Raw genomic sequence first — 25,084 nt, 5'->3', positions numbered from 1 at the left:
TGAGTAGCTGGGATTACAGACGCCCCCCTCCACGCCCAGATAATTTTGGTATTTTTTAGTAGAGACGGGGTTTCACCATGTTGGCCAGGCTGGTCTTGAACTCCTGACCTCATGATCTGCCCGCCTCAGCCTCCCAAAGTGTTGGGATTATAGGCGTGAGCCACCACACCCGGCCTCCATGTTGCCATATTTAGTCCTGGATAATAACTGGTTAGTTCCTAGGTTTTCAAGACTCTTAATATAATGAAGATGTTTAGTTTTTTGAAGTCCTTGCATTTCTCATTAAGAAGTCATGCCCAACAAATAAAGTGCTACCGTGTGAAAGTGTTTCTCCACCTTATTCAGCAAATATTTAGAAAGCACCAAGACTGCCATGCAAGGCGGTGTGTATGCCAAGTGCTGAGCCAGCTGAGCAGGATTTCTGTGCTGCAGAAGCTCACCACCCAGGGGGAGGCAGGCATCACACTCACGGTGCATTCGCTGCTCAGACCGTGTCTTAGTGCCGAGAAGAAGTGCTTGCTAGGAATTAAATAGTGGGAGGCTTCCATGAGGAAGTGGCCATTAAGGACAGGTGAAAGGTAGCAGCACCAAAAGGGGTAGACACACTTCTCAGATAGGGGGACAAGATGTGCCGGGTTCCGAGAGACAGGAGAAAGTTTGGCTTTTTTTTTTTTTTTGAGACGGAGTTTCGCTCTTGTTGCCCAGGCTGGAGTGCAATGGTGCAATCTCAGCTCACTGCAGCCTCTGCCTGCCGGGTTCAAGCAATTCTCCTGCCTCAGTCTCCCAAGTAGTTGAGATTACAGGCACCTGCCACCACGCCCAGCTAATTTTTGTATTTTTAGTAGAGACAAGGTTTCACCATGTTGGCCAGGCTGGTATCGAACTCCTGACCTCAGGTGATTTACTCGCCTCGGCCTCCCAAAGTGCTGGGATTACAGGTGTGAGCCACCACACCCGGCCAAGTTTGGCATTTTTGAGAAACATAAAGGTGGCCAGAGTGACCAGACTGTAGAGAATGGGGAAGACGTGGCATGGGGCGGGACTGCAGAGGGTGGGATCACGCCTTATAGGGCGTGGTGAGGGTTTGGACTCTATCTCCAAGAGCAGAGGAAAGCCAACGTTTTAACAGAGACATGATCAGATTTGCTGAAAATTGTATGAATAAAGGACTCATGGGTGGGGCCATGGTAGAAGTGAGAGGCCAGTTACACAGAGATGGGAACAATTTCAGTGAGATGCAATGAGGACCTGAAGATGGAGAAAAATCAGCGTCCCTGGTAGATCCCGGAGGGAGAGTATCAGGGCTTGGTAACTGAGTGGATGTGGGCGTATGAAGAAGAGAGAGGGGTCTCATGGTCTCTACCCCAAGTGACTGTGGAATCCATGGGAGCTGCTGTGATCACCTGGGGAGAAAATGCAAGGTGAGAAGACAAATGGCTTTTGAATCAGGAACCCTAGAAACTGCAGCATTTCCTGCTCTACCAGGAGGAGGACCCAGCAAAGAGGGCAGAACAGTAGAGAATGGTACTGTAAATCCATGCACTTGCTCATCTAAATCCCAGACACCATTCTTTATTCTTTCCTTTCCATACCCGCCATGTCCAGGCTGTCAGTAAGCCCTGCTGACGCTTCCTCCAAAGAATTTCCATTTGGCTTCAACATTTACCACCCTAGTCTAAGCAGCTGTCAGCTCTTTCTGAACACAGTGGCTCCTATCACGTCTTCCACCCCAAACCCTTCCCTCCTCCTTCCTCTTCCCTTCTCTGCGAGCGCAGGAGCCAGTGTTTAAATTGGAAATCCAGTAACGTCACTCTCCTGCCTAATCCTGCTCTGGGATTCCCTTTGTAGAACAAAATCTGAACTCCTTATCTTGGCCCTTGGACACTATGATGTGTCTTCTACCTGCATCTCTGAGCTTGGCTCTGGGCTTCCTTCCCCTGTGTCGTCATTCTTCAGCTGTGCTCACCTGCTACTGAGCATGCCCAGCTCACACTCCTCTTGGGCCATTGTGCTTGCTCTATCCTCCGTAGGGAATGCTCTTACCCAGCATTTCAAGCCAGCAATCTGTTCGGTTCTCAGCTCAGATGTCACCTTTTCAGGAGGCTTTCTTGGCCACCTAATGTGTCTGCTTCCTCCCTCACCCTAATCCCATCTCCCTATTTTATTTTCTTCATAGCACATATTAGTATCTGAAATCACTGTGCTCATTCATTTCCATCATTGTGATGGGAGCAGAGATCTTGTGTCCCCATCAGCTCTGTTCTCTGTGCCTAAAAAGGAGCCTGCTCCAGCAGGGCAATGGTACAAGTAGATGTGTGTCATGAATGGATGGTCTGTGAATATTTTAGGCACAGAATTTGCCTACCACACTAGCATGCCCTTCCTTTTCTGTAACAGGCAATTTTGAGGTTAAGCTCTGGAATCTGACGACCCAAGGGTGAAGCCCAGTTCTGTCACTTCCTAATTTAACCTGAGCTTGGGCAAGTTAATTACCTCATAAGCCTTAGCTTCTTCATTTGGAAAATGGTAAGAATCATCGTAATTCCCTACCCAGCAGGGTTGTTTGAGAGGTCAGTGAGGTAAAGCATGTACATGCCTTGCACAATGTTAACTTAAGTAAATATTAAAGAAGTGTAACCTGGTGCTGTTAGCAGTGGCCCACTGTTAGGCTGGAGTGGCTGTTGAGAACCACTGAGACCTGAGCATCAAGCCTGGGCTGTGTGTCTCATTGGGGCTGAACCACAGAAGAGCTGGTTGCCTGGGCCTGGAATTAGAGGATAGTAGACAATAATTTTCCAAGATAGGGAATATATGAGAGAGAGAGAGAGAGAGAGTGTGTGTGTGTGTGTGTGTGTGTGTGTGTGTGTGTTTGGAGGAATGGGGTGGATATTAGAATGAGGCTTATTGTCTGGGTCATCCTACAAACTGTGTTGCTTATGCCCAAGATAATTTTAGAGAGAATAGTCATCTCAGAAATGTCAGATTGACTATATCGAAACCCTGGGACAGTCTGTCTTTCCTTCCCTCAAATCTTAAGGTTCTATCTGCACTCCAGTGCTAGGGAAAAAAATTATTTCAATAGCTCCTCTTTGGCTCTGAAAATCACTGGCCAGCATGAAGTTTGCTAAGATCTTTTTACCTGGGCACTAATATTTACCAGGGATCGGGACTGGCTTTGTCAGTGTGGATCCTCGGTACTGGAAGGAAAAAGATTTCGGGAGCTTTTCTAGATCTTTGAGCAATTTAATTCTTCTAAGACTGGATATCCTTTTTTACAAATTTTTAATTAATTTATTTCAATAGGTTTTTGGGGAACAAGTGGTGTTGGTTACATGAGTAAGTTCTTTAGTGGTGATTTCTGACATTTTGGTGCACCCATCACCTGAGTGGTGTACACTGTACCCAATGTGTAATCTTTTATCCCTCACCCTCCTCCCACCCTTTCCCCTGAGTCCCCAGAGTCCATTGTATCATTCTTATGCCTCTGTATAAGACTGGATATCATTATACTTGAAATGGGGCGACCAAAGTGTGAGGGAGAGAGCAAACAGTATCTCAGTTAGAGGCAGTCTTAGGTTATATGAGATTGCTACAATGCCTGGCATCTCTTGAGCTGATAATGTCCCTTCACCTTAGAGAATCTTTTTAGAAAGAGAAATCATTTGTAGTCTATCGTGCATTACTGTCCATTAACTTCTTCTTATGTACTGTCTTTGATTATGGGCTTGCTAACGCATTTCTTCCTTTCTCTTGTCCTATGGTGGCTTCCTTGTAATTTCTTGATTTTTTTTTTTTTTTTTTAATTTGAGACAAAGTCTCGTTCTGTCACCCAGGCTGGAGTGCAGTGGTGCCATCTCGGCTCACTGCAACCTCCGCCTCCCAGGTTCAAGCGATTCTCCTGCCTCAGCCTCCTGAGTAGCTCGGATAACAGGTGCGTGACACCATGCCTGGCTAATTTTTTGTGTTTTTAGTAAAGATGGGGCTTCACCATGTTAGCCAGGATGGTCTCAATCTCTTGACCTCATGATCCGCCCGCCTTGGCCTCCCAAAGCGCTGGGATTACAGGCGTGAGCCATGGTGCTCGGCCAATTTCTTGATTCTTAAGGCATCTACACAAATAAAAACTCATGTTGATTTTCACTAACTTACCCCCACCTTGGAATCCAAGCTCTCAAATTCACCTTAACATCTCTCCTAGAGTGACGGTTACACCATTGGTAGGGTACTTGAGTAAATACATTTTGTCATCTTCATTCAATGATCTGTGTAACCATTAAAATAAAAGAACAAGACAGTTCCATATGCAACGATAGGAAATGATATGAAAGGTATCTACCTCTATGTGTAAAGGAAAGCAAGGCACAGAGTGGTATGTATATTTAGTATGCTAACGTGGGGAGAAATACTAAAAGCAGATGCACACACATGTATGTATAATTGAATCTGCTTAGAATATTTATGAAAGGATACACAAAATCTGGTCACTGTCATGGTCTCTGGTGAGGGGAATGAGGTGGTTGAGGGATGAGTGAGGGTGGGAGGGACTTTTTACTATAAATCCTCTAGCATCTTTTAGTTTTATTTATTTATTTATTTTTTATTTATTTATTTTTTTTGAGATGGAGTCTCACTCTGTCACCCAGGCTGAAGTGCAGTGGCACGATCTCAGCTCACTGCAACCTCTGCCTCCCAGGTTCTAGCAATTCTCCTGCCTCAGCCTCCCAAGCAGCTAGGACTACAGGGGCACGCCACCACGCTTGGCTAATTTTTGTTTTTTTTTGTATTTTCAGAAGACATGGGGTTTCACCATATTGGCCAGGCTGGTCTCAAACTCCTGACCTCATGATCCGCCCGCCTCGGCCTCCCAAAGTGCTGGGATTACAGGCGAATTAATTCTTTTACTATAATAGATATGATAGAGAATGAGAAAGGGCAGGAGGGAAAGATTATGCTGCTTGTTAAAATTAAAAAGTATATCCCTTAAGAATTCACTTAATTCTGTCCTCTCTGCTACCTAAGAGGATCTCAAAATCATTAGTGTGGGTGTTAAATGACTCAAAATGATGAGAAAAAGTAGCTTCCTTGGCTCAGGAGCAGGGTGCCTCCAGCCCTAGAGCTTCAAACTGTGTTTTCCAGTCTGTACTTTGCAGAACAGTTGCCTAGCTGTCCCCTCTCCATTCACCCTCCAAAAGTCCGATCAACCTCATGTTCCTCCAGTGGCCGGTCTTGTCCTGTTGATCTTGACCTTCATTCATTTGGTCCCCCTTGGGCACAGTTTTCTGCTCCACTCACTGACAGGATAATCTGACTAGTCTTTTTCCATATTTGGAAAAACTCTACTTACCTTCTGGTAGATGTCTTTCTTCAAAGGATGTCAACTCTTGGACTATCAGAAGTCCCCTTTACTATAGGCAAATCGTCTCTTCTTTGTCCAATTTCAAAAAGATTCAGAAACGCTGAAGTCTTGCCCTGATGGCAGGTCATGGGACTGTGAATGTTTATCACAAACCAAAATGGTCTTTTTATGTGAGCTCATCAGTACTATGATTGTACCATCTAACATTCAAGACGAAGCATCTTCACCGACTTGTCACCGGGATATTGTAGACACTTGCAAATTAAACCAGGTTTCTCAACCATGGCACTATTGCCGTTTTGAGCCTAGTAATTCTTTGCTGGAGGAAACTGTTCTGTGCATTGTAGGATGTTTAGCAACATCCCTGGCCTCTACCCATCAGATGCCAATAGCATCTCCCATGCTGTGCCAATCAGATGTTGCCAAATGACCCCAGGAGGACAAAAATCACCCCTGGTTGAGAACCAATACTTTAAGCTATGCCCTCTCTGTGAGGCTACAACTGGAATATTATGCCTGCTTCTCCGAAAAACAGACTCTGTTTGTCTGCACTTACGTTTAAACAGGTTATATAACACTTCTGTGACCATATGTGTGGGGAGATTTTCTCCACACACCAAGCAGTTCAACTCTCTGAACACCAGCTGTGTGTCTTGCAATTTATTCTGACACTGTATACCTGGAGTTAGTGTCAGATCCCACAGGTTAAGGGCTCAATCCTACAAGACTGCCCCTACTTAAGATGTCAATTGCAAATCCAGCCTTCTGGTATTTCTCATCACCAGCTATAAATTAGGGGTCCCACAACCCCCCTCCTCAGGTTTGATAATTTGCTAAAATGGCTCGAAGAACTCAGGGAAACACTTTAGTTGTATTTATCAGTTAGGATATTATAAAGGATACAAATGAACAGCCAGATGAAAAGAGTAAACTTAGGGCAAGGTATGATGATATTATTTATCTTCACCATTAGAAGTAAGTTCTGTGGCTGGGTGTGGTGGCTCACACCCACAATGCCAGCACTTTGGGAGGCCAAAGCAGGAGGATTGCTTGAGCTGAGGAGTTCAAGACCAGCTTGGGAAACATAGTGAGACACCATCTCTACAAAAACATTTAGAAATAAAATTAGCCAGGCATGGGGGTGCATGCCTGTAGTTCTAGCTGCTCAGGAAGCTGAGGCAGGAGGATTGCTTGGGCCCAGGAGCTCGAGGCTTCAGTGAGCTATGATTGCAACACTGTACTCTAGCCTAGGAGATAGGGCAAGACCTTGTATCAAAAAACAAAACAAAACAAAAAACAAAACAAAACAAACAAAAAACAAAACAAAACAAAACAAACAGGAAAAAACAGAAAAAAAGGAAAGAAGGAAGAAGAAAAGAGAAAAGAAAAATGTTCTGTGAGAGCAGTGTCTAGTTTTGTTTATCACTGGTTTGGTGCCTGCCCTCCATGAATATTGGATTAGTAAATGAATTACAAGTGGAAACTCTCTATGTGTTAACACCAGGAGGCTCTGGGCTGGGTGTAGTTCAGTCACTTTCTATTTGAAGAACTACCTTTGTAGCCACGTAGACTGGAAGACCTGAGAAGGTGCTAGTGGTTCTTACCTTGTTTTTGTTCTGTCTGTGTGTACTGGCTGGCCTTAGTTCTGAAAGGAGAGAGCTCTTTGATACTTAGCATGGGGAACGGGTCATGCTAAACTCCTTTCACAGCTTGTCTGTCCCTCCCTGTAACATGAAATGTAGCATTTAAAAGTGTACAGTGGTTTTAACAGTTAGTCTATTTACCACCACTATCTAGTTCCAGAACGTTTCTATCATCCCCAAAGGAAACTCCATACCCATTAAGCAGTCCTTCCCCATTCTACTCACCCCTGCAGCCCTGTGACAAGCACTAATCTACTTTCTGTCTCCGTGAATTTGCTTATTCTGGATATTTCATTAAATAGCGTTATACAATATGTGTCCTTTTGTGTCTAGGTTATTTCATTAGCATGATGTCTTCAAGATTCATCTGTGTTATACCTTGCAGCATTCCCTTTTTCATGGCTGCATAATGTTCCATTGTATGGATATACCACGTTTTGTTTATCCATTTATTCATTGGTGGACATTTGAGTTGTTCCCACCTTTTGGCCGTTGTGTATAGTGTTGCTCTTCACATTTGTGTACCTCTTTTTTGAACATCTGTTTTCAGTTACTTTGTATATATACCCAGGAGTGGAATTGCTGTGCCATGTGATAATTCTGCTTAACTTATTAAGATACTAAGTACACTTTCACAGTGCTGCACCAGTTTAAACTTCCACTGGTAATGCATGAAGGTTTATGCTCACCAATCCTTTTTTTTGTTTTGTTTTGTTAAGTATTAATATTATTATAGCCGTCTTAGTGGGTATAAAGTGAGGCCTTGATTGGGGTTTTCCTAATGACTAATGAGGTTAATTATCTTTTCATGTGCTCTTTGGCCATCTGTCTTTTTTGGAGTGTGTCTTTATTTTGGTGCTTACTCTTTCTGGGTTGTAATTGCATGTGAACACTTTTCTCTCTCTTTTTTTGACCTTTTTTTTTTTGGAGATGGAGTTTCACTCTTGTGGCCCAGGCTGGAGTGCAATGGCACAATCTCGGCTCACTGCAACCTCTGCCTCCTGGGTTCAAGCCATTCTGCTGCCTCAGCCTCTCGAGTAGCTGGAATTACAGGCATGCACCACCACACCCAGTTAATTTTTATATTATTAGTAGAGATGGGGTTTTACCATGTTGGCCAGGCTGGTCTCAAACTCCTGACCTCAGGTGATCCATCCGCCTCAGCCTCCCAAAGTGCTGGGATTACAGGCATGAGCCACCACGCCCAGCCACTGCCTCATTTTTAAAATAAGGCTAATACACTCCTTAAGAAACATATTATTTTTGGAAATTAAGGCATTGCTCAAATCTTTGTTAACATCATTTTAAATTTTTCCCATTTTTTCTTCTTGCCATCCTACCTCATTTTAAAATGCAGCATGTAAGCCTTAGGCTTATTTCCCAAAGTGACAAATATAATTCAGTTCTCATTTTCTGAATTTTGACATCTCTAAGTCTAACCCATCATGGTGCACTATGAATTTCTAGGTTTAAACCTGTTTTAAAGTTAGCTTGTTTCGTAGCTAATATAATACCTCGGCAAGTATTTGACTTTTTGCTATTTTAGACGCAACAGATGAATACGGAAAGTAGCTTTCATTACAGCATTTGCTTTCTTTTCAGAAAAAGTTGCCTTTGACAACACTGGCTCAGTGTCTGATGGAGGGGTCAGCTATCCTGGGAGATGACACACTTCTTGGGTAAGGTGACACTTTGCGTGGGTTGGTGCCAAATCTAGGTAAGTCCCCATCCATGAAAAGGGGACTAGACCCTCTCAGGGAAGCACCTGAATTCTCACTGGGGACTTTAGTGGAAAAAAGGAAAATGTTACTAGTAGGAAATCAGAACTCTTGGCTCTAAAGTCATACTGTCTGTGCGGTGAGGCAAGGCCCACGTGGAGAGATTAACATGAAACTGATGATGCACAATTGAAATCCCTAGGGCCCTAGCAGTAGCAAATATGAAACCTCTCAATTCAAATGTCAGAACTTACGAGATTCTCAGAAAAGCAGCCCTTGCCTATGCTGAGCTCACAACAAAACAAACTGAAAATAGAATCGTCATGAGAGAGCATCAGCAGACACAATCAGTAGGAGAGTCAGTACCCTGAGAACGAAAAATAATAGAACTATATGGAAGAAAATATAAAATAATTATTTAAATGGAAATTTTAAAATTAAAAAAACAGAATCCTTGACAAGAGAATCAAACAGTATTAAAAAAGAACAGGCAGGACTGAAGGCAAACCAAAGAGAACTTTCCAAAATTATGCTGAAAATTTTCAGTGATCTTTAGTCGAAAGAAACTGAAGATTGTACACAAATAAATAATTGCTGAACTTGAAAACAGATGTAGAGCCGCTACCCAGAATGAAGAGAATGAAGTGCAGAGATAAGGATGTATGCATTCTTAAACTGAGAAACATGGGTGATAGAATGCAAAAGCTTAACATTCCATCTGGTGGGAATTCCTGAGGAAGACGATAGGGAGAAGGGGAAGTTTGTGGTTGAATTTTTCTTTTCCAGATTTAAAGAAAAACATGTCTTTAGATGTAAGGAGCACAAAATGATTTGACTGAGATCAACAAGAAAAAAATTCATCCCTGGACATATTGTAGTAAGATCACAGATTATCAACAAAAAATAGAAAAATGTAAAATTGACCAGAGGAAAAAAAGACCATTACTATAAAATAGAAATTAAACTGATAACAAACTATGTATTCGTCAGCCACAATGAACGCCAAGAGATAATGGAGTAATATCTTCAAGTATTGAGCGAAAATATAAGAAACCTAGTATACTATGATAAAATAGGGAAGAGTAAGGATATTTTCAGGCAAAGATTTGAAGAAGATACTACCTGCATATTCTCACTGAAAGGGCTAGTTAAGGCTGTATGAAATAGATTACATCTCTTTCACAGAAATAGAAGAAAGATGAGAAGTACAAGTACCAAGGTAGGAAAAAAATTGTGTTGTAGGGGAGGAAACTTTTTTTTTTCTCTCTCTAACCATCTTAGGTTCTTTGGTTGGGCCTTGAAAGTTAGATTGACAAAAGGTAGATTAACAGGAGAAAAGCAAATAAATTTTATTAAAATGTGTAGTACATATACATGGAAGAACTCAGGGATGAGTACATCAAAGGATAGAACATGGGCTTATGTAGCCTTTTTTTTTTTTTTTTTTTTTTTTGAGACAGATTCTTGCTCTGTCACCCAGGCTGGAGTGCAATGACGCAATCTCAGCTCACTGCAACCTCTGCATCCCGGGTGCAAGTGATTCTGCCTCGGCCTCCCGAGTAGCTGGGATTGTAGGTGGGGCCACCACGCCCGGCTAACTTTTGTATTTTTAGTAGAGACGGGGTTTCACCATGCTGGCCAGGCTGGTCATGAACTCCTGACCTCAAGTGATCCACCCGCCTCGGCCTCCCAAAGTACTGGGATTACGGGAGTGCTTATGTAGCATTTTAACAAAGAATGATATTTTTTAGAGAAGTGACAAGACCAAAGAGAAGGACTTTTAAGTTTCTGTGGTGGCAGAATCAGTATTTCAAGCTCCTATATTGTTTGAAAGGAGGATAAAGGTATTACATTTAAATTTAATGTCCAAAAAATAAAAACAAATAAATTTAGTGTCAAATACGCATGTTAGAAAAGTAAGACTAACCACAAAAAGAATAGAAATAGGATATATAACTTTAAACTAACAAAGGATGAAAAGGAAAATAAAAAAAATACATGGAAGGGACTACAAGAGAAAAAAGTAACCAAAAAAAAAAAAAACCACATAATAATTGGAAAACAGAAAATGAGAGTGGTAGCAATCATTGCATATATCTCTGCAATCATAAGAGATGTAAATGGAATAAACTCAACTGTTCAAAGAAAATTTCAGGTTGACAGACATGAAATCCTGTTGTATGGTATTTCCAAGAGTCATGCCTATAATATAATGACACAGCAACGTTGGAAGTAAAGATGACAGATTGAACATGCATCTGATTTTCTCTCTTTCCAAAATCCACTAAAACTACAATATGGAGATTTTTTTTTTCTTCAAAGACATAAACCCACAATGGCAGGAAAAAGCAGACAATAGCAACACAATTTTGTGAGCTGTAAAGCATATGAATGACTGGGAACTAACTTGGCGAGTCCCCAAAAGCTGACTCCCAAGCCAGAAGTAGATGTGCAAAGATCCCATGTAAATTACATTATGTAATGCTTACAGTGTTCAAGAAATGGCACCAGGGATCTCTGGAATAGTGGGTCTTTGGGGGTGGAGTGGGTGATTAAACTCATGAATGTGCTTGAAAGCTTTTCAGTTACCTCTTGGATCACAAAACTCTGCCCCATTCACATGTCTAAGAAGCTGTCATCCCCCCACTCCCACCTGAGCAGAATTCTCTAGAGGGGATAAGAGAGCATCTCTAGAATGGGGGACTCCCGGTGTAGTGGAGTGTATGGGTACCATTCAGTAAAGAAGAGGCTTGAGTGATCTAACGTGTACTGGATATGGATGCTAATACTCTGCAGCCGTCTTCTTCCACTCATGCAGCCCCCAGGCCTTTACCCTCTAAGCAGGAAATTAGAAGAGGTTTCTCTGGAGAATCAGATTAGTCCAAATGGAAGGACCTAAAGATCTGAGGATGTTGGAGGGGGTCAGTGCCTCAATAAGTGATGCAACCAGATCTTTCTACAGATGAATTCACATACTCTGAGCTTTTTAGTCTCCACTCTTAAACATAGAGAGGCACCAAAGATCATCAGACATCTGAGGAAAGTCTCTAACCTGAAACCTGGAGACCAAAACAATTGGGTGGATACAAGGCAGCTTGGAAGAAACAGAGATTGTGTAGGGGAGGAAAAAATGTTAGGAGAACAATCAGGTATGTTTTCAAATAGTAAGGGAAGATAACATGTCCATGAAATGAAAAACAGGATGTTAATACAAAATATTTATGGGAAAGAAATAGCCAGAGATTAAAAGCAAGCTTGTAGAAATGAGAAAATATGATAGAAGATATGAAATTCTCAGTAGGAGGTTGGGAAGATACATATGAAGAAATCGTCCAGATAAGCAAGAAGGCAAGCACACAGACAATAGAAAAAATTAGAAAATTAGAGGACCAATCCAGGAAGTCTTATGCCTGAAAAACAGGAGTTCTTAGAAAAGGAGAGGAAGAAATAATAATAAATAATCCAACAGCATTTTCCAGATCTTGAGGACGTGAGTTTCTATACTGAAAAGGCCCATTGAACTCCCAATACAATGGGAAGAATTAAGCGTATGCCACAGAGCTCACCATCACGTATACTGGTGACAAAGAGTTTACAACCTTCTAGAGAGAAAACATGTCACATACAAAGGATCAGAAATGTGAATGCTTCCAGACTGAGCAAAAGCAGCAATGGAAGAAGGAAGATTATTAAGCAGCGCCTTTAAAATTCTGAAGGAAACCATGCTCAGCCTAGGAGTTCAATATTCTGCCCAAGTTTCAATCAACGAGAGGGCAGAGGAAAATGCCGTGACATACGTGGCCTCAAAAACTGACTTCCCACCTATTCTTTCTCAGCAAGCTAAAGCAAGACAGCAAGATGTGTCCTTGGTGAGGGAGTGACCAAAAGAGAGGTAGACTCAAGATAACAGAATGTCCAACACAAGACAGAGGAAGAGAATCCCAGGGAATGGTGAAGGAAGATTGCAGGAAGACAGATGTGCCTTAGGGATAGAGGAAAACTCAATCCGCATTGAGACAGGTCCAGGAGGGATTAATTCAAGAAGATGAAATTCATTTACATGATGTATGGTTGAATATTTTTTGGTAATATTTTTATTTTAATATGTAACAGAAGAAACAAAATTAGCACACAAAACTCATAAATGTGATGTTCATCACTGCTTAGGATGAGGTTTAATTTTTTTTTAAGTAAGTTAAGCAAATTTTGGTTCAATATCTTAACAGACAAACTAGGAAAGTGGCAGAGTATTTTGAATTCAGTTGGGTACGTAGAAAACAAGCAAGCCAAAACAAGGCAATTATTAACTCCAGGGAGAACAAATAAGTGTGCAGGGAAACCAGTAATTATAGTATACTACCCAGATTAACTCCAAATAATATGGAGTCAAAGTGTAATATAAATAATAAGCATTTATTAGTATAAATAAAGGGAGGGAGGGGAAATGGAAACATAGCTAAATTCTCATTTTCTGTAATGTCAATAGCTAATATTTAAATTTTTTTAATTAAGTAGTATTAGAAATATGGAATAAATACCAGAAAATGAGATATAAGACACCATTAAGCAGGACGCAGTGGCTCACGCCTGTAATCCTAACACTTTGGGAGGCCGAGGCAGGTGGATTACCTGAGGTCCAGAGTTCAAGACTAGCCTGGCCAACGTGGTGAAACCCTGTCTCTACTAAAAATACAAAATATTAGCTGGGTGCAGTGGTGCACACCTGTAATCCCAGCCACTCGGGAGGCTGAGGCAGGAGAATCGCTTGCACCTGGGAGGCGGAGTTTGTGGTGAGCCAAGAACGCGTCACTGCACTCCAGCCTGGGTGATGGAGTGAGATTTTTGTCTCAAAAAAAAAAAAAAAAAAAAAAAGGCATCATTAAAGAGATACAAAGATAAAAGCACACCTGGGCACTGACATTTGTAGCAGATAGGAAAAGGAGTGAAAATCTGCCTTCACACACCTATGTATATGAAGTTCCTACAAATAAATTCAAATAAATAGATCCTAATACAAAAATAGCCAAAAAATATGAACAGGCACTTCATGGGAGAGGGATATTCAGTCTTACTAGCAGTCAAGGAATGTAAATTAAAACCAGAAGGAGATAATAATTTGTATCCACCAGTTTGGCAGAAATTCAGACACCTACCAGGACCAAGAGTTGGCAAGGGCATAGGGCAATGGGAACTCCCATTTGTGCTAGTGAAATTTCCAAACATGCAAAAAGAGACTGCACGAGCATATTTACTGAAGCGCTGCATGTAATAGCCAAAAACTCTGGTTTGTGGCACAGCTTAACATAATGGTGGTATATTCAAAGAACGGAATTCTCCATTGCAAAATGATCTAATTCCGCATGTACCAACATGGGTAAGCTCCAAACATAATGACAGAGTAAAAAAGCAAGGCTGCCTGTAGTCCCAGCACTTTGGGAGGCCAAGGTGGGTGGATCACCTGAGGTCAGGAGTTCGAGACCAGCCTGGCCAACATGATGAAACCCCATCTCTACTAAAAATGCAAAAAATTAGCCGGGCGTGGTGGCAGCCTCCTGTAATCCTAGCTACTCGGGAGGCTGAGGCAGGAGAATGGCTTGAACCCAGGAGGCGGAGGTTGCAGTGAGCCAAGATCGTGCCACCGCACTCCAGCCTGGGCAACAAGAGTGAAACTCCATCTCAAAAAAAAAAAAAAAAACTAAAAAAAAAATCCAAACAAAAAACGCAAGTAGCATCAGGATATGCTCAGTGTAAAACCGTGCATGTAGACTGAACTAAGCAAAGCAGCAGTATTATGTATTGTGTGGGGACACACACGCAGAGTAAAAATGTGAAAATATGAACAGGAAAGGAATATCCTCACAGTAAAAAGGCAGTGACCTCTGCTCATACGTTTGTTGACTTGTAAAAGCTTTTTTGTTTGTTTATGTGTTTTTGAGACAGGGTCTCGCTCTGTCGCCCAGGCTGGAGTGCAGTAGCACTATCTAGGCTCACTACAGCCTCTGCCTCCCAGGTACAAGTGATTCTTGTGCCTCAGCCTCCAGAGAAGCTGGGACTACAGGCATGCACCACCATACCCAGCTGAGTTTGATATTTTTTAGTAGAGGCGGGGTTTCACCATGTTGCCCAGGCTGGTTTGTAAAAACTTTTTACTTGAGTTTTAGTTAAAATGGGTACCAGACAATGGGAGTACCAGACAATGGGAGAACGGCCTGTATACAATTTGGGTGGAATTTAACATCTTTGAAATAGTATATTGTGTCATCTGGGAAGATGGCATGACTTTCTGCTCATTCAGGTCTTCTGTCATTTGCTCATTATTAATCAACTTTTGGAATTGTTTTTCATTGGATAATTGTCTATGTATCCATGTACTAATTACATTTTCGTGGCTTAGGCGCCAGGGCTTTCCTTCTGTCAGGACCTATTGAAATTGAGTTTTTGCTTTGTATTTGAAGATGATGGTTTTTTAGCGGGCAGATTTTAGCTATCCAGTGTTCTCCTCAGAGATAGAAGCATGTGTTTATAGGCATGTGTGTCTGTTTTCTCTCTCATGTTTCCCCACGTGTCCCCTTGTGCCCCAGGGACACAGTGAGCGGCCCCTTTTGAAAGAATTGATTATTTCAGAAATGCAGAGGGCTGGAACAGGTTGGCCCAGGGGAAGCCATGGAGATCAGCCAACTTATTAACACTGACTTGTGAAAGTTTACAAGTGAGCCAGGAGGTGAGGGGAGGGTAATGCCAGTGAAATGTTGTCTTCAAGAGTATTCACTGTTTCTTTCTGCCTTGGATTACAGGAAGATGCTGAAACTCTGTGGAGAGACAGAGGACAAGCTGGCTCAGGAGCTGATACATTTTGAGTTGCAAGTAGAGAGAGACGTGATTGAGCCCCTGTTTTTGCTGGCGGAGGTAAGCAGCAGGAGTGAGGCCAGGCCTGAGTGAGCAAGGAGGTACCGAACAGGAGCCCCTCAATCACTCTGTTTCCAGCATTCTACTTCTTTCCCTTAACCTTCTCCCCGACATTGTTTTTCATCAGGGATTCTTACCCAGCCACATGGTCAAGATTCCCAAATACGTCCTTTCAGCATTTGCTACCCTTTCTCCTACCCATTCTCTTCCCTGCAGGCATTCCTAGGAGTAAGGTGGAAAGCTGGCAGCTTACCCGCTTCCCCACCCACAACCTCGACTGCCTTCACCCCTACCCTCCACCCGTCTCAAGTCTTCAGTGCTGTAAACAGCAGCCACTCCTTACTAGGATTCTGGGGGCCCAGGCCTCCTGCAGTTTATGTTTTTTTTTTTTTGAGATGGAGTCTCGCTGTGTCACCCAGGCTGGAGTGCAGTGGTATGATCATGGTTCACTGCAACCTCTGCCTCCCAGGTTCAAGTGATTCTCCTGTCTCAAGCCTCCCAAGTAGCTAGGATTACAGGCACCCGCCACCACGCCCGTTTAACTATTATATTTTTAGCAGAGACGGGGTTTCACCATGTTGGCCAGGCTGGTCTCAAACTCCTGACCTCAGGCAATCCACCCGCCTTGGCCTCCCAAAGTGCTGGGATTATAGGCATGAGTCATCGTGCCCAGCTGCAGTTTATGTTTATATAGGTCCCTTGTCTTTGGACTTTAAAGGACACTCAATTAAACTATTTTATTAAAAAGCAACCTTAATGTCTATGTGAAAACTTTGCTAGCTTCAGCCAAGTGAAAGCTTCTCAGGGGAGATAGGAAATGCTTGGGGAGCTTTGAACCCTGAATCCCTCTCAGCTGTTTTTAATTCGTCATCTGTTAATAGATTGAGCATCTCAAACCCGAAACAATCCAAAATCTGAAACATTTTGAGCACCAACATGATTCTCAAAGGAAATGCTCGTTAGAGCGTTTTGGATTCCACATGTTCGGATTTGAGATGCTCAACCAGTAAATATGATGCAAATATTCCAAAATCCCCAAAACTCCCAATCCCAAATATTTCCGGTCCCAAGCATTTCAGATAAGGGACACTCCACCTGTATAAAATCTAACCAGTGCTATCCCCTAGAACTCTGTATTAGTCAGGGTTCTCCAGAGAGACAGAACCAATAGGATCTATGAAAGGGGTTTCTCCCCTATTAGGGGAAGTTGGCTCACATAATCACAGAGGGGGAGAGGTCCCCTGATAGGCCATCTGTAAGCTGGGGAACCAGAGAAGCTGGTAGCATGGCTCAGTCCATAAACCTCAGAACCCGAAACTCAGTCCAGGAACCTCAGAAGCTGATCGTGCAGCTCCGAATATGAGGTGGAAAGCCAGAGAGACCCCCATTAAATGCCAAAGAACCTGGAGTCTGATGGGGGAAAAGGCATCTCACTACAGGAGGGAGGGAGGGAGAACACAGTGAGAGAATCCTCTTTCTCCCACCTGTGTGTTTCAGCTAATTGGATGGTGCCGCCCCGTTGTGGGTGGGTCAGCCTGCTGACTTACACATTGGTCTCTTTTGGAAACACCCTCTCAGCTACACCCAGAAAAAATACGTCACCAGCCTTTGAGGCATCCATCAGTCCAGCCAAGTTGACACCTAAAATGAATCCTAGCAGACTCCCTACAATGATGGAAATATTCTCAATCAGTGCCGTTTGATAGCCACTGCCCTTAAGTGGTTTTTGAGCACTAGTGCGATTCAGGAACTCAATTTTTTAGTTTCTTTAATTTTCGTTAATTTAAATTTAGAATTTCATAGCCACGTGTAGCTAGAGGCTACTGTATTAAACTGCATTGCCCTAGACCCTGTCTGCCTTCCTTTCTGAACCACATCCAGCACCTCCACATCCCCTGACACTGTTTCTGGGACAGAGGTATGGGCCAATAATTACTTATGGACCTAAAAGTATTCAAGGAGAAAATTGTGGATGAGGTTCTTTGGAATCGACCAGCTCTTGGCTTCTCAAGTCATCTCCTCGCCTGGAGCATTCACGAGATCCCCCCTGTGCCTCAAAAGGAGGGTCCCGGCTCTGGCCAAAGCCTGAAGCAAACCAAGGAGCAAGTCCATTGTGGGTGCTGACAGTCACTTGGCTCAAGCAAGATACCCAGTGGCCCTCCAGCTTAGCTTCGGGGCTGGGTGGTGACTCAGGTTGCCTGGGGACAGTTACACTTCTGCTTCCTATTGGAAGTTGTTACACGTAGAACATTACTCATCCCTGCTCGGGAGAGTGAATAGAAAGTACTTCAGAGAACATTGGATTCTCCTCGAATTTTTTCCTTATATAAAAACCGCAGCCCGAGATGATTTTAGTTCAATTTTTGGCCAATTTTCGTTTTGCATTCTCACATCCTGCCCTACTTTTGCTGGGCCCGGAACCAAAATCCTGCACTGGGATGTTCAGTGAAGCCATTTTTAGAATGAAAAAATATAAAAAGAGCATCTACATACAACCAAAATGGAAGAACTCGTAGCCGAGAAAAGCCATGATGGCAATGTTTATTCATTATTGACTGGAAAAGTCTTACTTTATTTCTATAAATACAAACATTTGCTTCCTTTCTTTTTATAAATATAGAATCTGTATCCTAGATGCAGCCATAGCCTCTCCACGCTCTTCGTCTTTCAGCTGTCCGTTTTGCCTCAGGTCTGTGGCAGACATGACTGCGTGGCTGTCTTCATTTCTCCCCACTTTTGGCCCTTCCGGAAGTAAAGAGGGATGTGGTTGAGCCCTGTTTTTTTTTTTTTGGCAGGGCGGGGGCGGGCAAGGTGAGGGCAGGAAAGTGGCCAGGCCTGCGTGAGCAGAGAAGCACAGGACCTGTGAGATGGTCTGGGTTGATGGAGAGCCTGGCTGGTGTCCAGCAAAGATGGAGCAGAGTTTAGCTCAGGAAAGGGCATCATTAATTTCATCTAATGTTGGTCAAAGGGTACAAGGTCTCCCTTATGCAAGATGAGTAAATTCTGGAGACCTGATGTGTAGCACTGTGTGGCGATAGTTAATGATACGGTATTGTAGACTTGAAATTTGCTTAGAGGATAGATCTCAAGTGTACTCACCATCAAAAAAAGAAAATAGAAACTATGGGATGGGATGGATATGTTAATTAGCCTGAGTGTAGTAATGATTTCACAATGTGTGCATATGAAAACATTAAACCATACACCTAAAATATATACAATTCCTATTAGACCTCAATAACACAAAAGGGAAAAAAGGATTTCATCTGAAAATAAGGATTGCGAGACCGCTAGTAAACTTGTTGGGCGACTTCCAATAGTTCTTTAAGAATTGTTCTAAGGAATAGTTCTTTTTTTTTTTTTTTTTTGGGACGAAGTCTCACTCTGTCACCCAGGCTGGAGTGGAGTGGTGTGATCTCAGCTGAGTGCACCCTCCACCTCCTGGGTTCAAGTGATTATCCTGCCTCAGACTCCCGAGTAGCTGGAATTACAGGCAGCTTCCACCACACCCGGTTAATTTTTGTATTTTTAGTAGAGACGGAGTTTCGCCATTTTGGCCAGGCTGGTCTCGAACTCCTAACCTCAGGTGATCCACCTGCCTTGGCCTCCCAAAGTGCTTGGATTACAGGCATGAGCCACCATGCCTGGCCAGGAATGGTTCTTAAAGAATTTATCTTGAGCTTCAGTTTGATTGTATCTTTTATGTTGTGTAACCACAGGTGGAAATCCCAAATATTCAAAAGCAGAGGAAACACTTAGCCAAGTTGGTGCTGGACATGGATTCCTCACGAACCAGGTAGAATCTCTTTACTTTGTTTTTTGCTTCTTTGAAGGGACAGTGGATCATATTTTGGGAGGGTGGGTTTTAAGTAGGCAAGTGTGTTTTCATTCACCAAGTTTTTCTTGACACCTAATGTGTGCCAGGCACTGGAGGTAGTCACAGTGAACTCGAGACACTGGGTCCCTGTTCTCATGAAGGTTGCAGTTGAGTTTTGGAGGTAGACACTAGGCAAGTGAGGAAACAAGACAGTTCTAGAAAGCTATGTCATATAAAAAATGTGGCTGGGTGCAGTGGCTCACGCCTGTAATCCCAGCACTTTGGAAGGCCAAGGCGGGCGGATCACGAGGTCAAGAGATCAAGACCATCCTGGCTAACATGGTGAAATCCTGTCTCTACTAAAAATATAAAAAAATCAGCTGGGCATGGTGGCGGGTGCCTGTAGTCCGAGCTACTTGGGAGGCTGAGGCAGGAGAATGGCGTGAACCTGGGAGGCGGAGCTTGCAGTGAGCCAAGATCACGCCACTGCACTCCAGCCTGGGCAACAGAGCGAGACTCCATCTCAAAAAAAAAAAAAAAAAAACAGTAACACAGGGTAGTTTTGGAAGGCGATGATGGAGAAAGGGAGCAACAGCATTAAGGATAAAAGAGAAAAAGCTTTTTTGAGGTGGGTCACTTTGGTCTTAGACTTAGATGATGAGAAGGTGGCAGCCTTACAGAGATCTGGTGTGAAGCATCTATGGCAGAGGGCACAGCAAATGCAAAGGCCTGTTCAAGGCACAGAAGGAAGGTCGGTGTGGCTGGGGCAGAAGGAGCAAAGGGGAGAGAAGTAGGAGATGAGAGCCAGGAGGTAGGATGTTTGCTATATCCTGTCTGTAACAGGAAATTTCACATTCTGGAGACTCACTCACCTTTTCCTGAAGCTGATGGTGTAGGTATCTCCTTTCTGTAGCCTTTCTCTGAACTTGAGTCCTTTCAGAGAGCAGTCAAGTACCTGTAGTGCTGTTCTTCCACACCCATCTTCCAGAGTCTGCCAGAAAATTCCTGTAGTAGCAGGCAGGTGCCAAAGGCCCTGAGACGTCATTGCCTGTGGCTGTCAGAGCAGGATTGTGCACATATGTCCCTTTATTTTCTACAGTGGGATATGTGTATATAAGTTGAAAAGGCAGGTGCATGAGTATTAATATGGAAAAAACTATTTGGTTCTACCTTAGGTTTTTCATAGACCAACTTTATTTTTTTATTGAATGTATTATTTATTTATTTATTTCTGAGATGAAGATTTGCTCTTGTCACCCAGGCTGTAGTGCAATGGCGTGGTCTCCGCTCACTGCAACCTCCGCCTCCCAGGTTCAAGTGGTTCTCCTGCCTCAGCCTCCCGAGTAGCTGGGATCACAGGCACCTGCCACCATGCTCAGCTAATTTTTGTATTTTTAGTATAGACAGGGTTCCGCCACGTTGGCCAGGCTGGTCACGAACTCCTGACCTCAAGTCATCTGCCCACCTCAGCCTCCTAAAGTGCTGCGAATTTTTTATTATTTTTAAAAATTTTGAGACAGGATCTCACTCTGTAACTCAGGCTGGAGTGCAGGGAACGTGATCATAGCTCACTGCAATCTTCAACTCATGGGCTCAAGCAATCCTTCTGCCTCAGGTCTCCCAGGTAGCCGGGACTACAGGCATGTGCCACTACACCTGGCTATTTTTTTTATTTTTTGTAGAGACAGGGTCTCACTGTGTTGCCCAGGCTAGTTTCAGACTCCAGTGTAGGCCAATTTTAATCATCTTCACAGCTTGTTTTCATTTTCTTGAAATAAAGAAACAGAATGTATTTGGGCACAGAGATGTAGCATACAGAGTTCAGAAAGTCAGATTTTAAGGTTCAGATTTCAACTATTTTCTAGATATGTGACCTTGGTCAAGTCACTTAATCTCCCAGAATATCAATTTCTTCACCTGGACACAAGGAGTAACATTCGTGGGTGGCTGTTTTGAGTATTAATATCACTTCCCAAGTGCTTTATAAAAAGAAGCTGATACTGTAAGTAATTGTTGCACTGGAATTCTGCATCAGGAAGAATAAAAGGTACAGAGCAGTCCCCCAAGACTAGACATAAAACAGGTTAAATCAGCAAAGAAACAAGGGTTTCTTTGGTTAACTTAGTTGTCCCCAAACCCTCCGTCCACCTGAATGATTTTTGCCATCTGTGTCGATACATCTCTTAAGAGAGTTGATTACTTTTTCAAAATAAATATATTTTAAAAAGAAATCCTTTCATGCTACCGTAAATTGGAAGGCAGTATCCTTTGCTACAAATACCAGGTAAGCATAAAAGTGAACAGATGAAAGCGAAGCCAATGTTACTAAATTTTAGAGCCTGTTGACTATGGAAGAATGTCATCCTGAAGCTCATCTCCCTTTGTTAAAAAAGAAGAAGGGGAGGCGTTGGGTGGTTTTAAAATTATTCTGATGCAAATATGAGACTAACCTCTTTAGCGTGCTTGGAGGAATAGAGAGCAGAATGAGTGGGAAGTACTGATTTGCTATTACCTCTATGACCTTATGCCACGTAAAATTGCATCCCATAATATGAGTGTTCAAGTCCCCTATTTTGGGAGTCATGTAAGATGGTTGAAGAAATGCAGATTGCCCCATTGTTTTCATGAGGTGGACACCATGCTCCTGGGCGGAGTGACATCCTTCTCTGAAACCTGGGGCTTAGCTCTGAAGTCTTTTCTTTGCGTCTACAAAGAAAACCCACATTTCTACCACAGAGCCTCTTGTTAGCGGGCTGAATGCTAATATCAAAGCATGTCATTACCATACATATTTTTGTTTTGTCTTCTTATGAGAAGGAGAGTTATTCCTGGTCACACTGATGGTCCGTTCTCCTGCCTCAGCCTCCCAAGTAGCTGGGATTACAGGCACCTGCCACCACACTCAGCTAATTTTTGTATTTTCAGTATAGACCGGGTTTCGCCATGTTGGCCAGGCTGGTCACGAACTCCGCTAGCAGGAACACTAGACAAAGTCTAGAGTTACGTTTTCAGTGGTGACACCAAGTAGTCTGTAGGTTCTGCAAATGTACACGCCACTTGGTGTCATTAGGGACCTCTCCCCTGTGATTTAACAAATGTTTTTATATCTTCAGCTTATCATCTCCTGTATACTAAAATCTAGTAAGGAAATTCTACCCCACCCCCATGCAAATTTCTGTTTTATAAACTTCAACTTGGACCCTTTATAACCTTGGTTGTTTTAGACTAAAAAAGTCTTGTTTGCATTGTTTTCATATAAACTTGATCCATCTCCTTTATCAAATCGGTGATTTTTCATAGCCCACTTTGTGCAGTTGTGAGTTTAGGGATAGGGAATTGCTTTGGGGGATTGTTTGTTTTTTCGTTTTTTTGAGACAGAGTTTTGCTCTTGTTGCCCAGGCTAGAGTGCAATGACGCGATCTCAGCTCACTGCAACCTCCGCCTCCCAGGTTCAAGCAGTTCTCCTGCCTCAGCCTCCCGAGTAGCTGGGATTATGGGTGCCACCACGCCCAGCTAATTTTTGTATTTTTAGTAATTTTAGTAGAGACGGGGTTTTGCCATGTTGGCCAGGCTGGTCTTGAACTCCTGACCTCAGGTAGATCCGTCTGCCTCAGCCTCCCAAAGTCCTGGGATTACAGGCGTGAGCCACTGCGCCCGGCCGCTTTGGGGGATTGTTGACAGTACAGTCCCCTTGAAAACTCAGTTGATTTCCCCTTCAGGTCTCAGCTTTGGTAACCATGGCGGGAGATCTAACTCAAGGCCTCAAGTTATAGATTCCCCATCAGTATGAGTTATAGGCTACAGGATGAAAGGGAATTTTTAGCAAAGGTATACTCTTTGTTTCCACTTCACTCTCAGACTGGCCATTTCTAGCCCGAGTCTACCTGTCTTGTAGGACCTTGCCGAAAGTCATAAGAAGCCAACCCAACACATCTTCCTGCCATTTTCCCTAACTCCTCACTCTTAGCCAATATGAGGGCTGCATCCCAAGATACAGCAGTGAGAGCAAGACCAAATGCTGTGCTATTGAACAGCAGGGATCACCAGCTCCTTTTCTGGAACAGCTGGGTTCTGAATGCTCCCCCCCTACCCCCCGCATTTCTCCATAAAGCCAATGGCACAGGTTAGTTTTTCTTCCTTGCGGCATCCTACTTCTGATTTATTTCATATTGTTCTGTCCTTCATGAAGTACGCTCTGCAGCACTGCAACAGTGAATTCCACACAGAGACACTCTGCCTTTCAAGACAGGAAGTAGTTTTGTATATATTATCAGCACATCTTGAACAATAGTCCCATGACTGGATCTTTAATTTCTGCCACAATTCTGATAGATACTGTCAAATCCAACTAATTTCTCTCGTGTTTAATTAGATCCCAATAAGATGTGTATATTTGTCACTATTGAAGTAAATCTGGCTTGTCTGCTTCGAAAGCCAATGATACAGACCTCAATATTCTCAGAGAAACTGATGCTTACGGGACGCTTTATGCTGAATTAAAGGTTGTGAATTGAATGATACGCAAATTTCTTTTTTTTGTGTGATAGGTTTGGTTTAGCAGTGCTTAAAGAAGGAGCCTAATTTTTATCCAAAGTCAGCCTGACTTTTTTTCTGGTCATGTAGCTCAAGGTTAACCCTCCTGAGTCCAGGACACATACACATTCCATTTCTGCCAAACCAGCTGCCTCTTGGTCCTATGGACTGAATGGTATCTCTCCAAAATTTGTATATTGAAGCCGTAACCCCCAATGCGACTGTATCTGCAGATAGGTTCTTTAGGAGAACCTTATTAAGGTTAAATGAGGTCATAAGAATGGGCCCCTATTTCACTAGGATTGGTGGCCTTGTAGGGAGAAAGAGTGATCTCTCTCTACAAACACTCAGAGGAAAGCTGTGTGAGGACAGAGACAGCAGCCATCTGCAAGTCACAGATAGAGGTCTCCAGCCTCTGTCTTGATCTTGGATGTCCAGCCTCCAGAATCGTGAGAAAATAAACCTCTGTTGTTTAAGCCACCCAGTCTGTGGTACTTTGTTTCGGAAGCTCTACCTTCTTTGGAAGCAAGTGAACTAGTGTAAGTTAAGACAGGAGGGTTTTGGAGTGGAAACTGTGCAGGCTATGGAGTTAAGAAGTGGAATTCTGGAGGCGGGGCAGTGTGAAGTCTCGTTAGAACTGGCAGCAGAATCTCGATGGCCGTCAAAACTCATTCCTCATCTCTCACCCCTCCCCATACAGGTGTCTTTTTCTCACATCTGATTTTTCAAGGTCACTGGATGTCGCATGGGCTCATGTCTCACCACTATGAGCCCTCTTCCTTTTGCCCCAATTCCGAAAGTGCCAAAGAGGAGCTCCATTTGTCTGGACTTTGCTCATATGCCCACTTCCATGACTCGTCAGTTGGGTCAATGTGAGGAAGGATGGCACAGGCTTGACTTGGATCAGAGGCCCTCACCTGGACCACTCACTGCCTGGGTCATGCAGAACCTGGCAGTCCCCTTTTCAACCACACATTAGCGCAGAGTGGAAGCAGGAACTTAAAAAGTGGGGGATGCCCATGGCAGAGGAAGGGGCAAGACTAGACAGAAGGAACAGTGAATGCCCCACTGAAGACACTCTCCTGTCTGCCTTTTAAAATTCTTCTTCTGG

At 43.2% G+C, this 25,084-nt stretch overlaps 1 protein-coding gene across 4 annotated transcripts in view; it reads left to right on the top strand.

Moving 5' to 3' along the window:
- ARHGAP44 (Rho GTPase activating protein 44) overlaps positions 1-25,084 on the top strand; it is a 201,335-nt gene that overhangs the window by 110,819 nt on the left and 65,432 nt on the right. For all 4 annotated transcript variants that reach the window (XM_055258708.2, XM_055258706.2, XM_055258705.2 and 1 more), the window contains exons 4-6: positions 8,602-8,678; positions 15,512-15,623; positions 19,343-19,419. In XM_055258708.2, the coding sequence (XP_055114683.1) occupies positions 8,602-8,678; positions 15,512-15,623; positions 19,343-19,419 (266 nt within the window). The remainder of the gene's footprint in view (positions 1-8,601; positions 8,679-15,511; positions 15,624-19,342; positions 19,420-25,084) is intronic.

Source organism: Symphalangus syndactylus, chromosome 20, assembly GCF_028878055.3.
Source record: "Symphalangus syndactylus isolate Jambi chromosome 20, NHGRI_mSymSyn1-v2.1_pri, whole genome shotgun sequence".
In the NCBI taxonomy this organism is placed as follows: Eukaryota; Metazoa; Chordata; class Mammalia; order Primates; family Hylobatidae; genus Symphalangus; species Symphalangus syndactylus.
The sequence above is the reverse complement of the archived record's forward strand: the minus strand, read 5'-3'. Positions and strand labels throughout refer to the sequence as shown.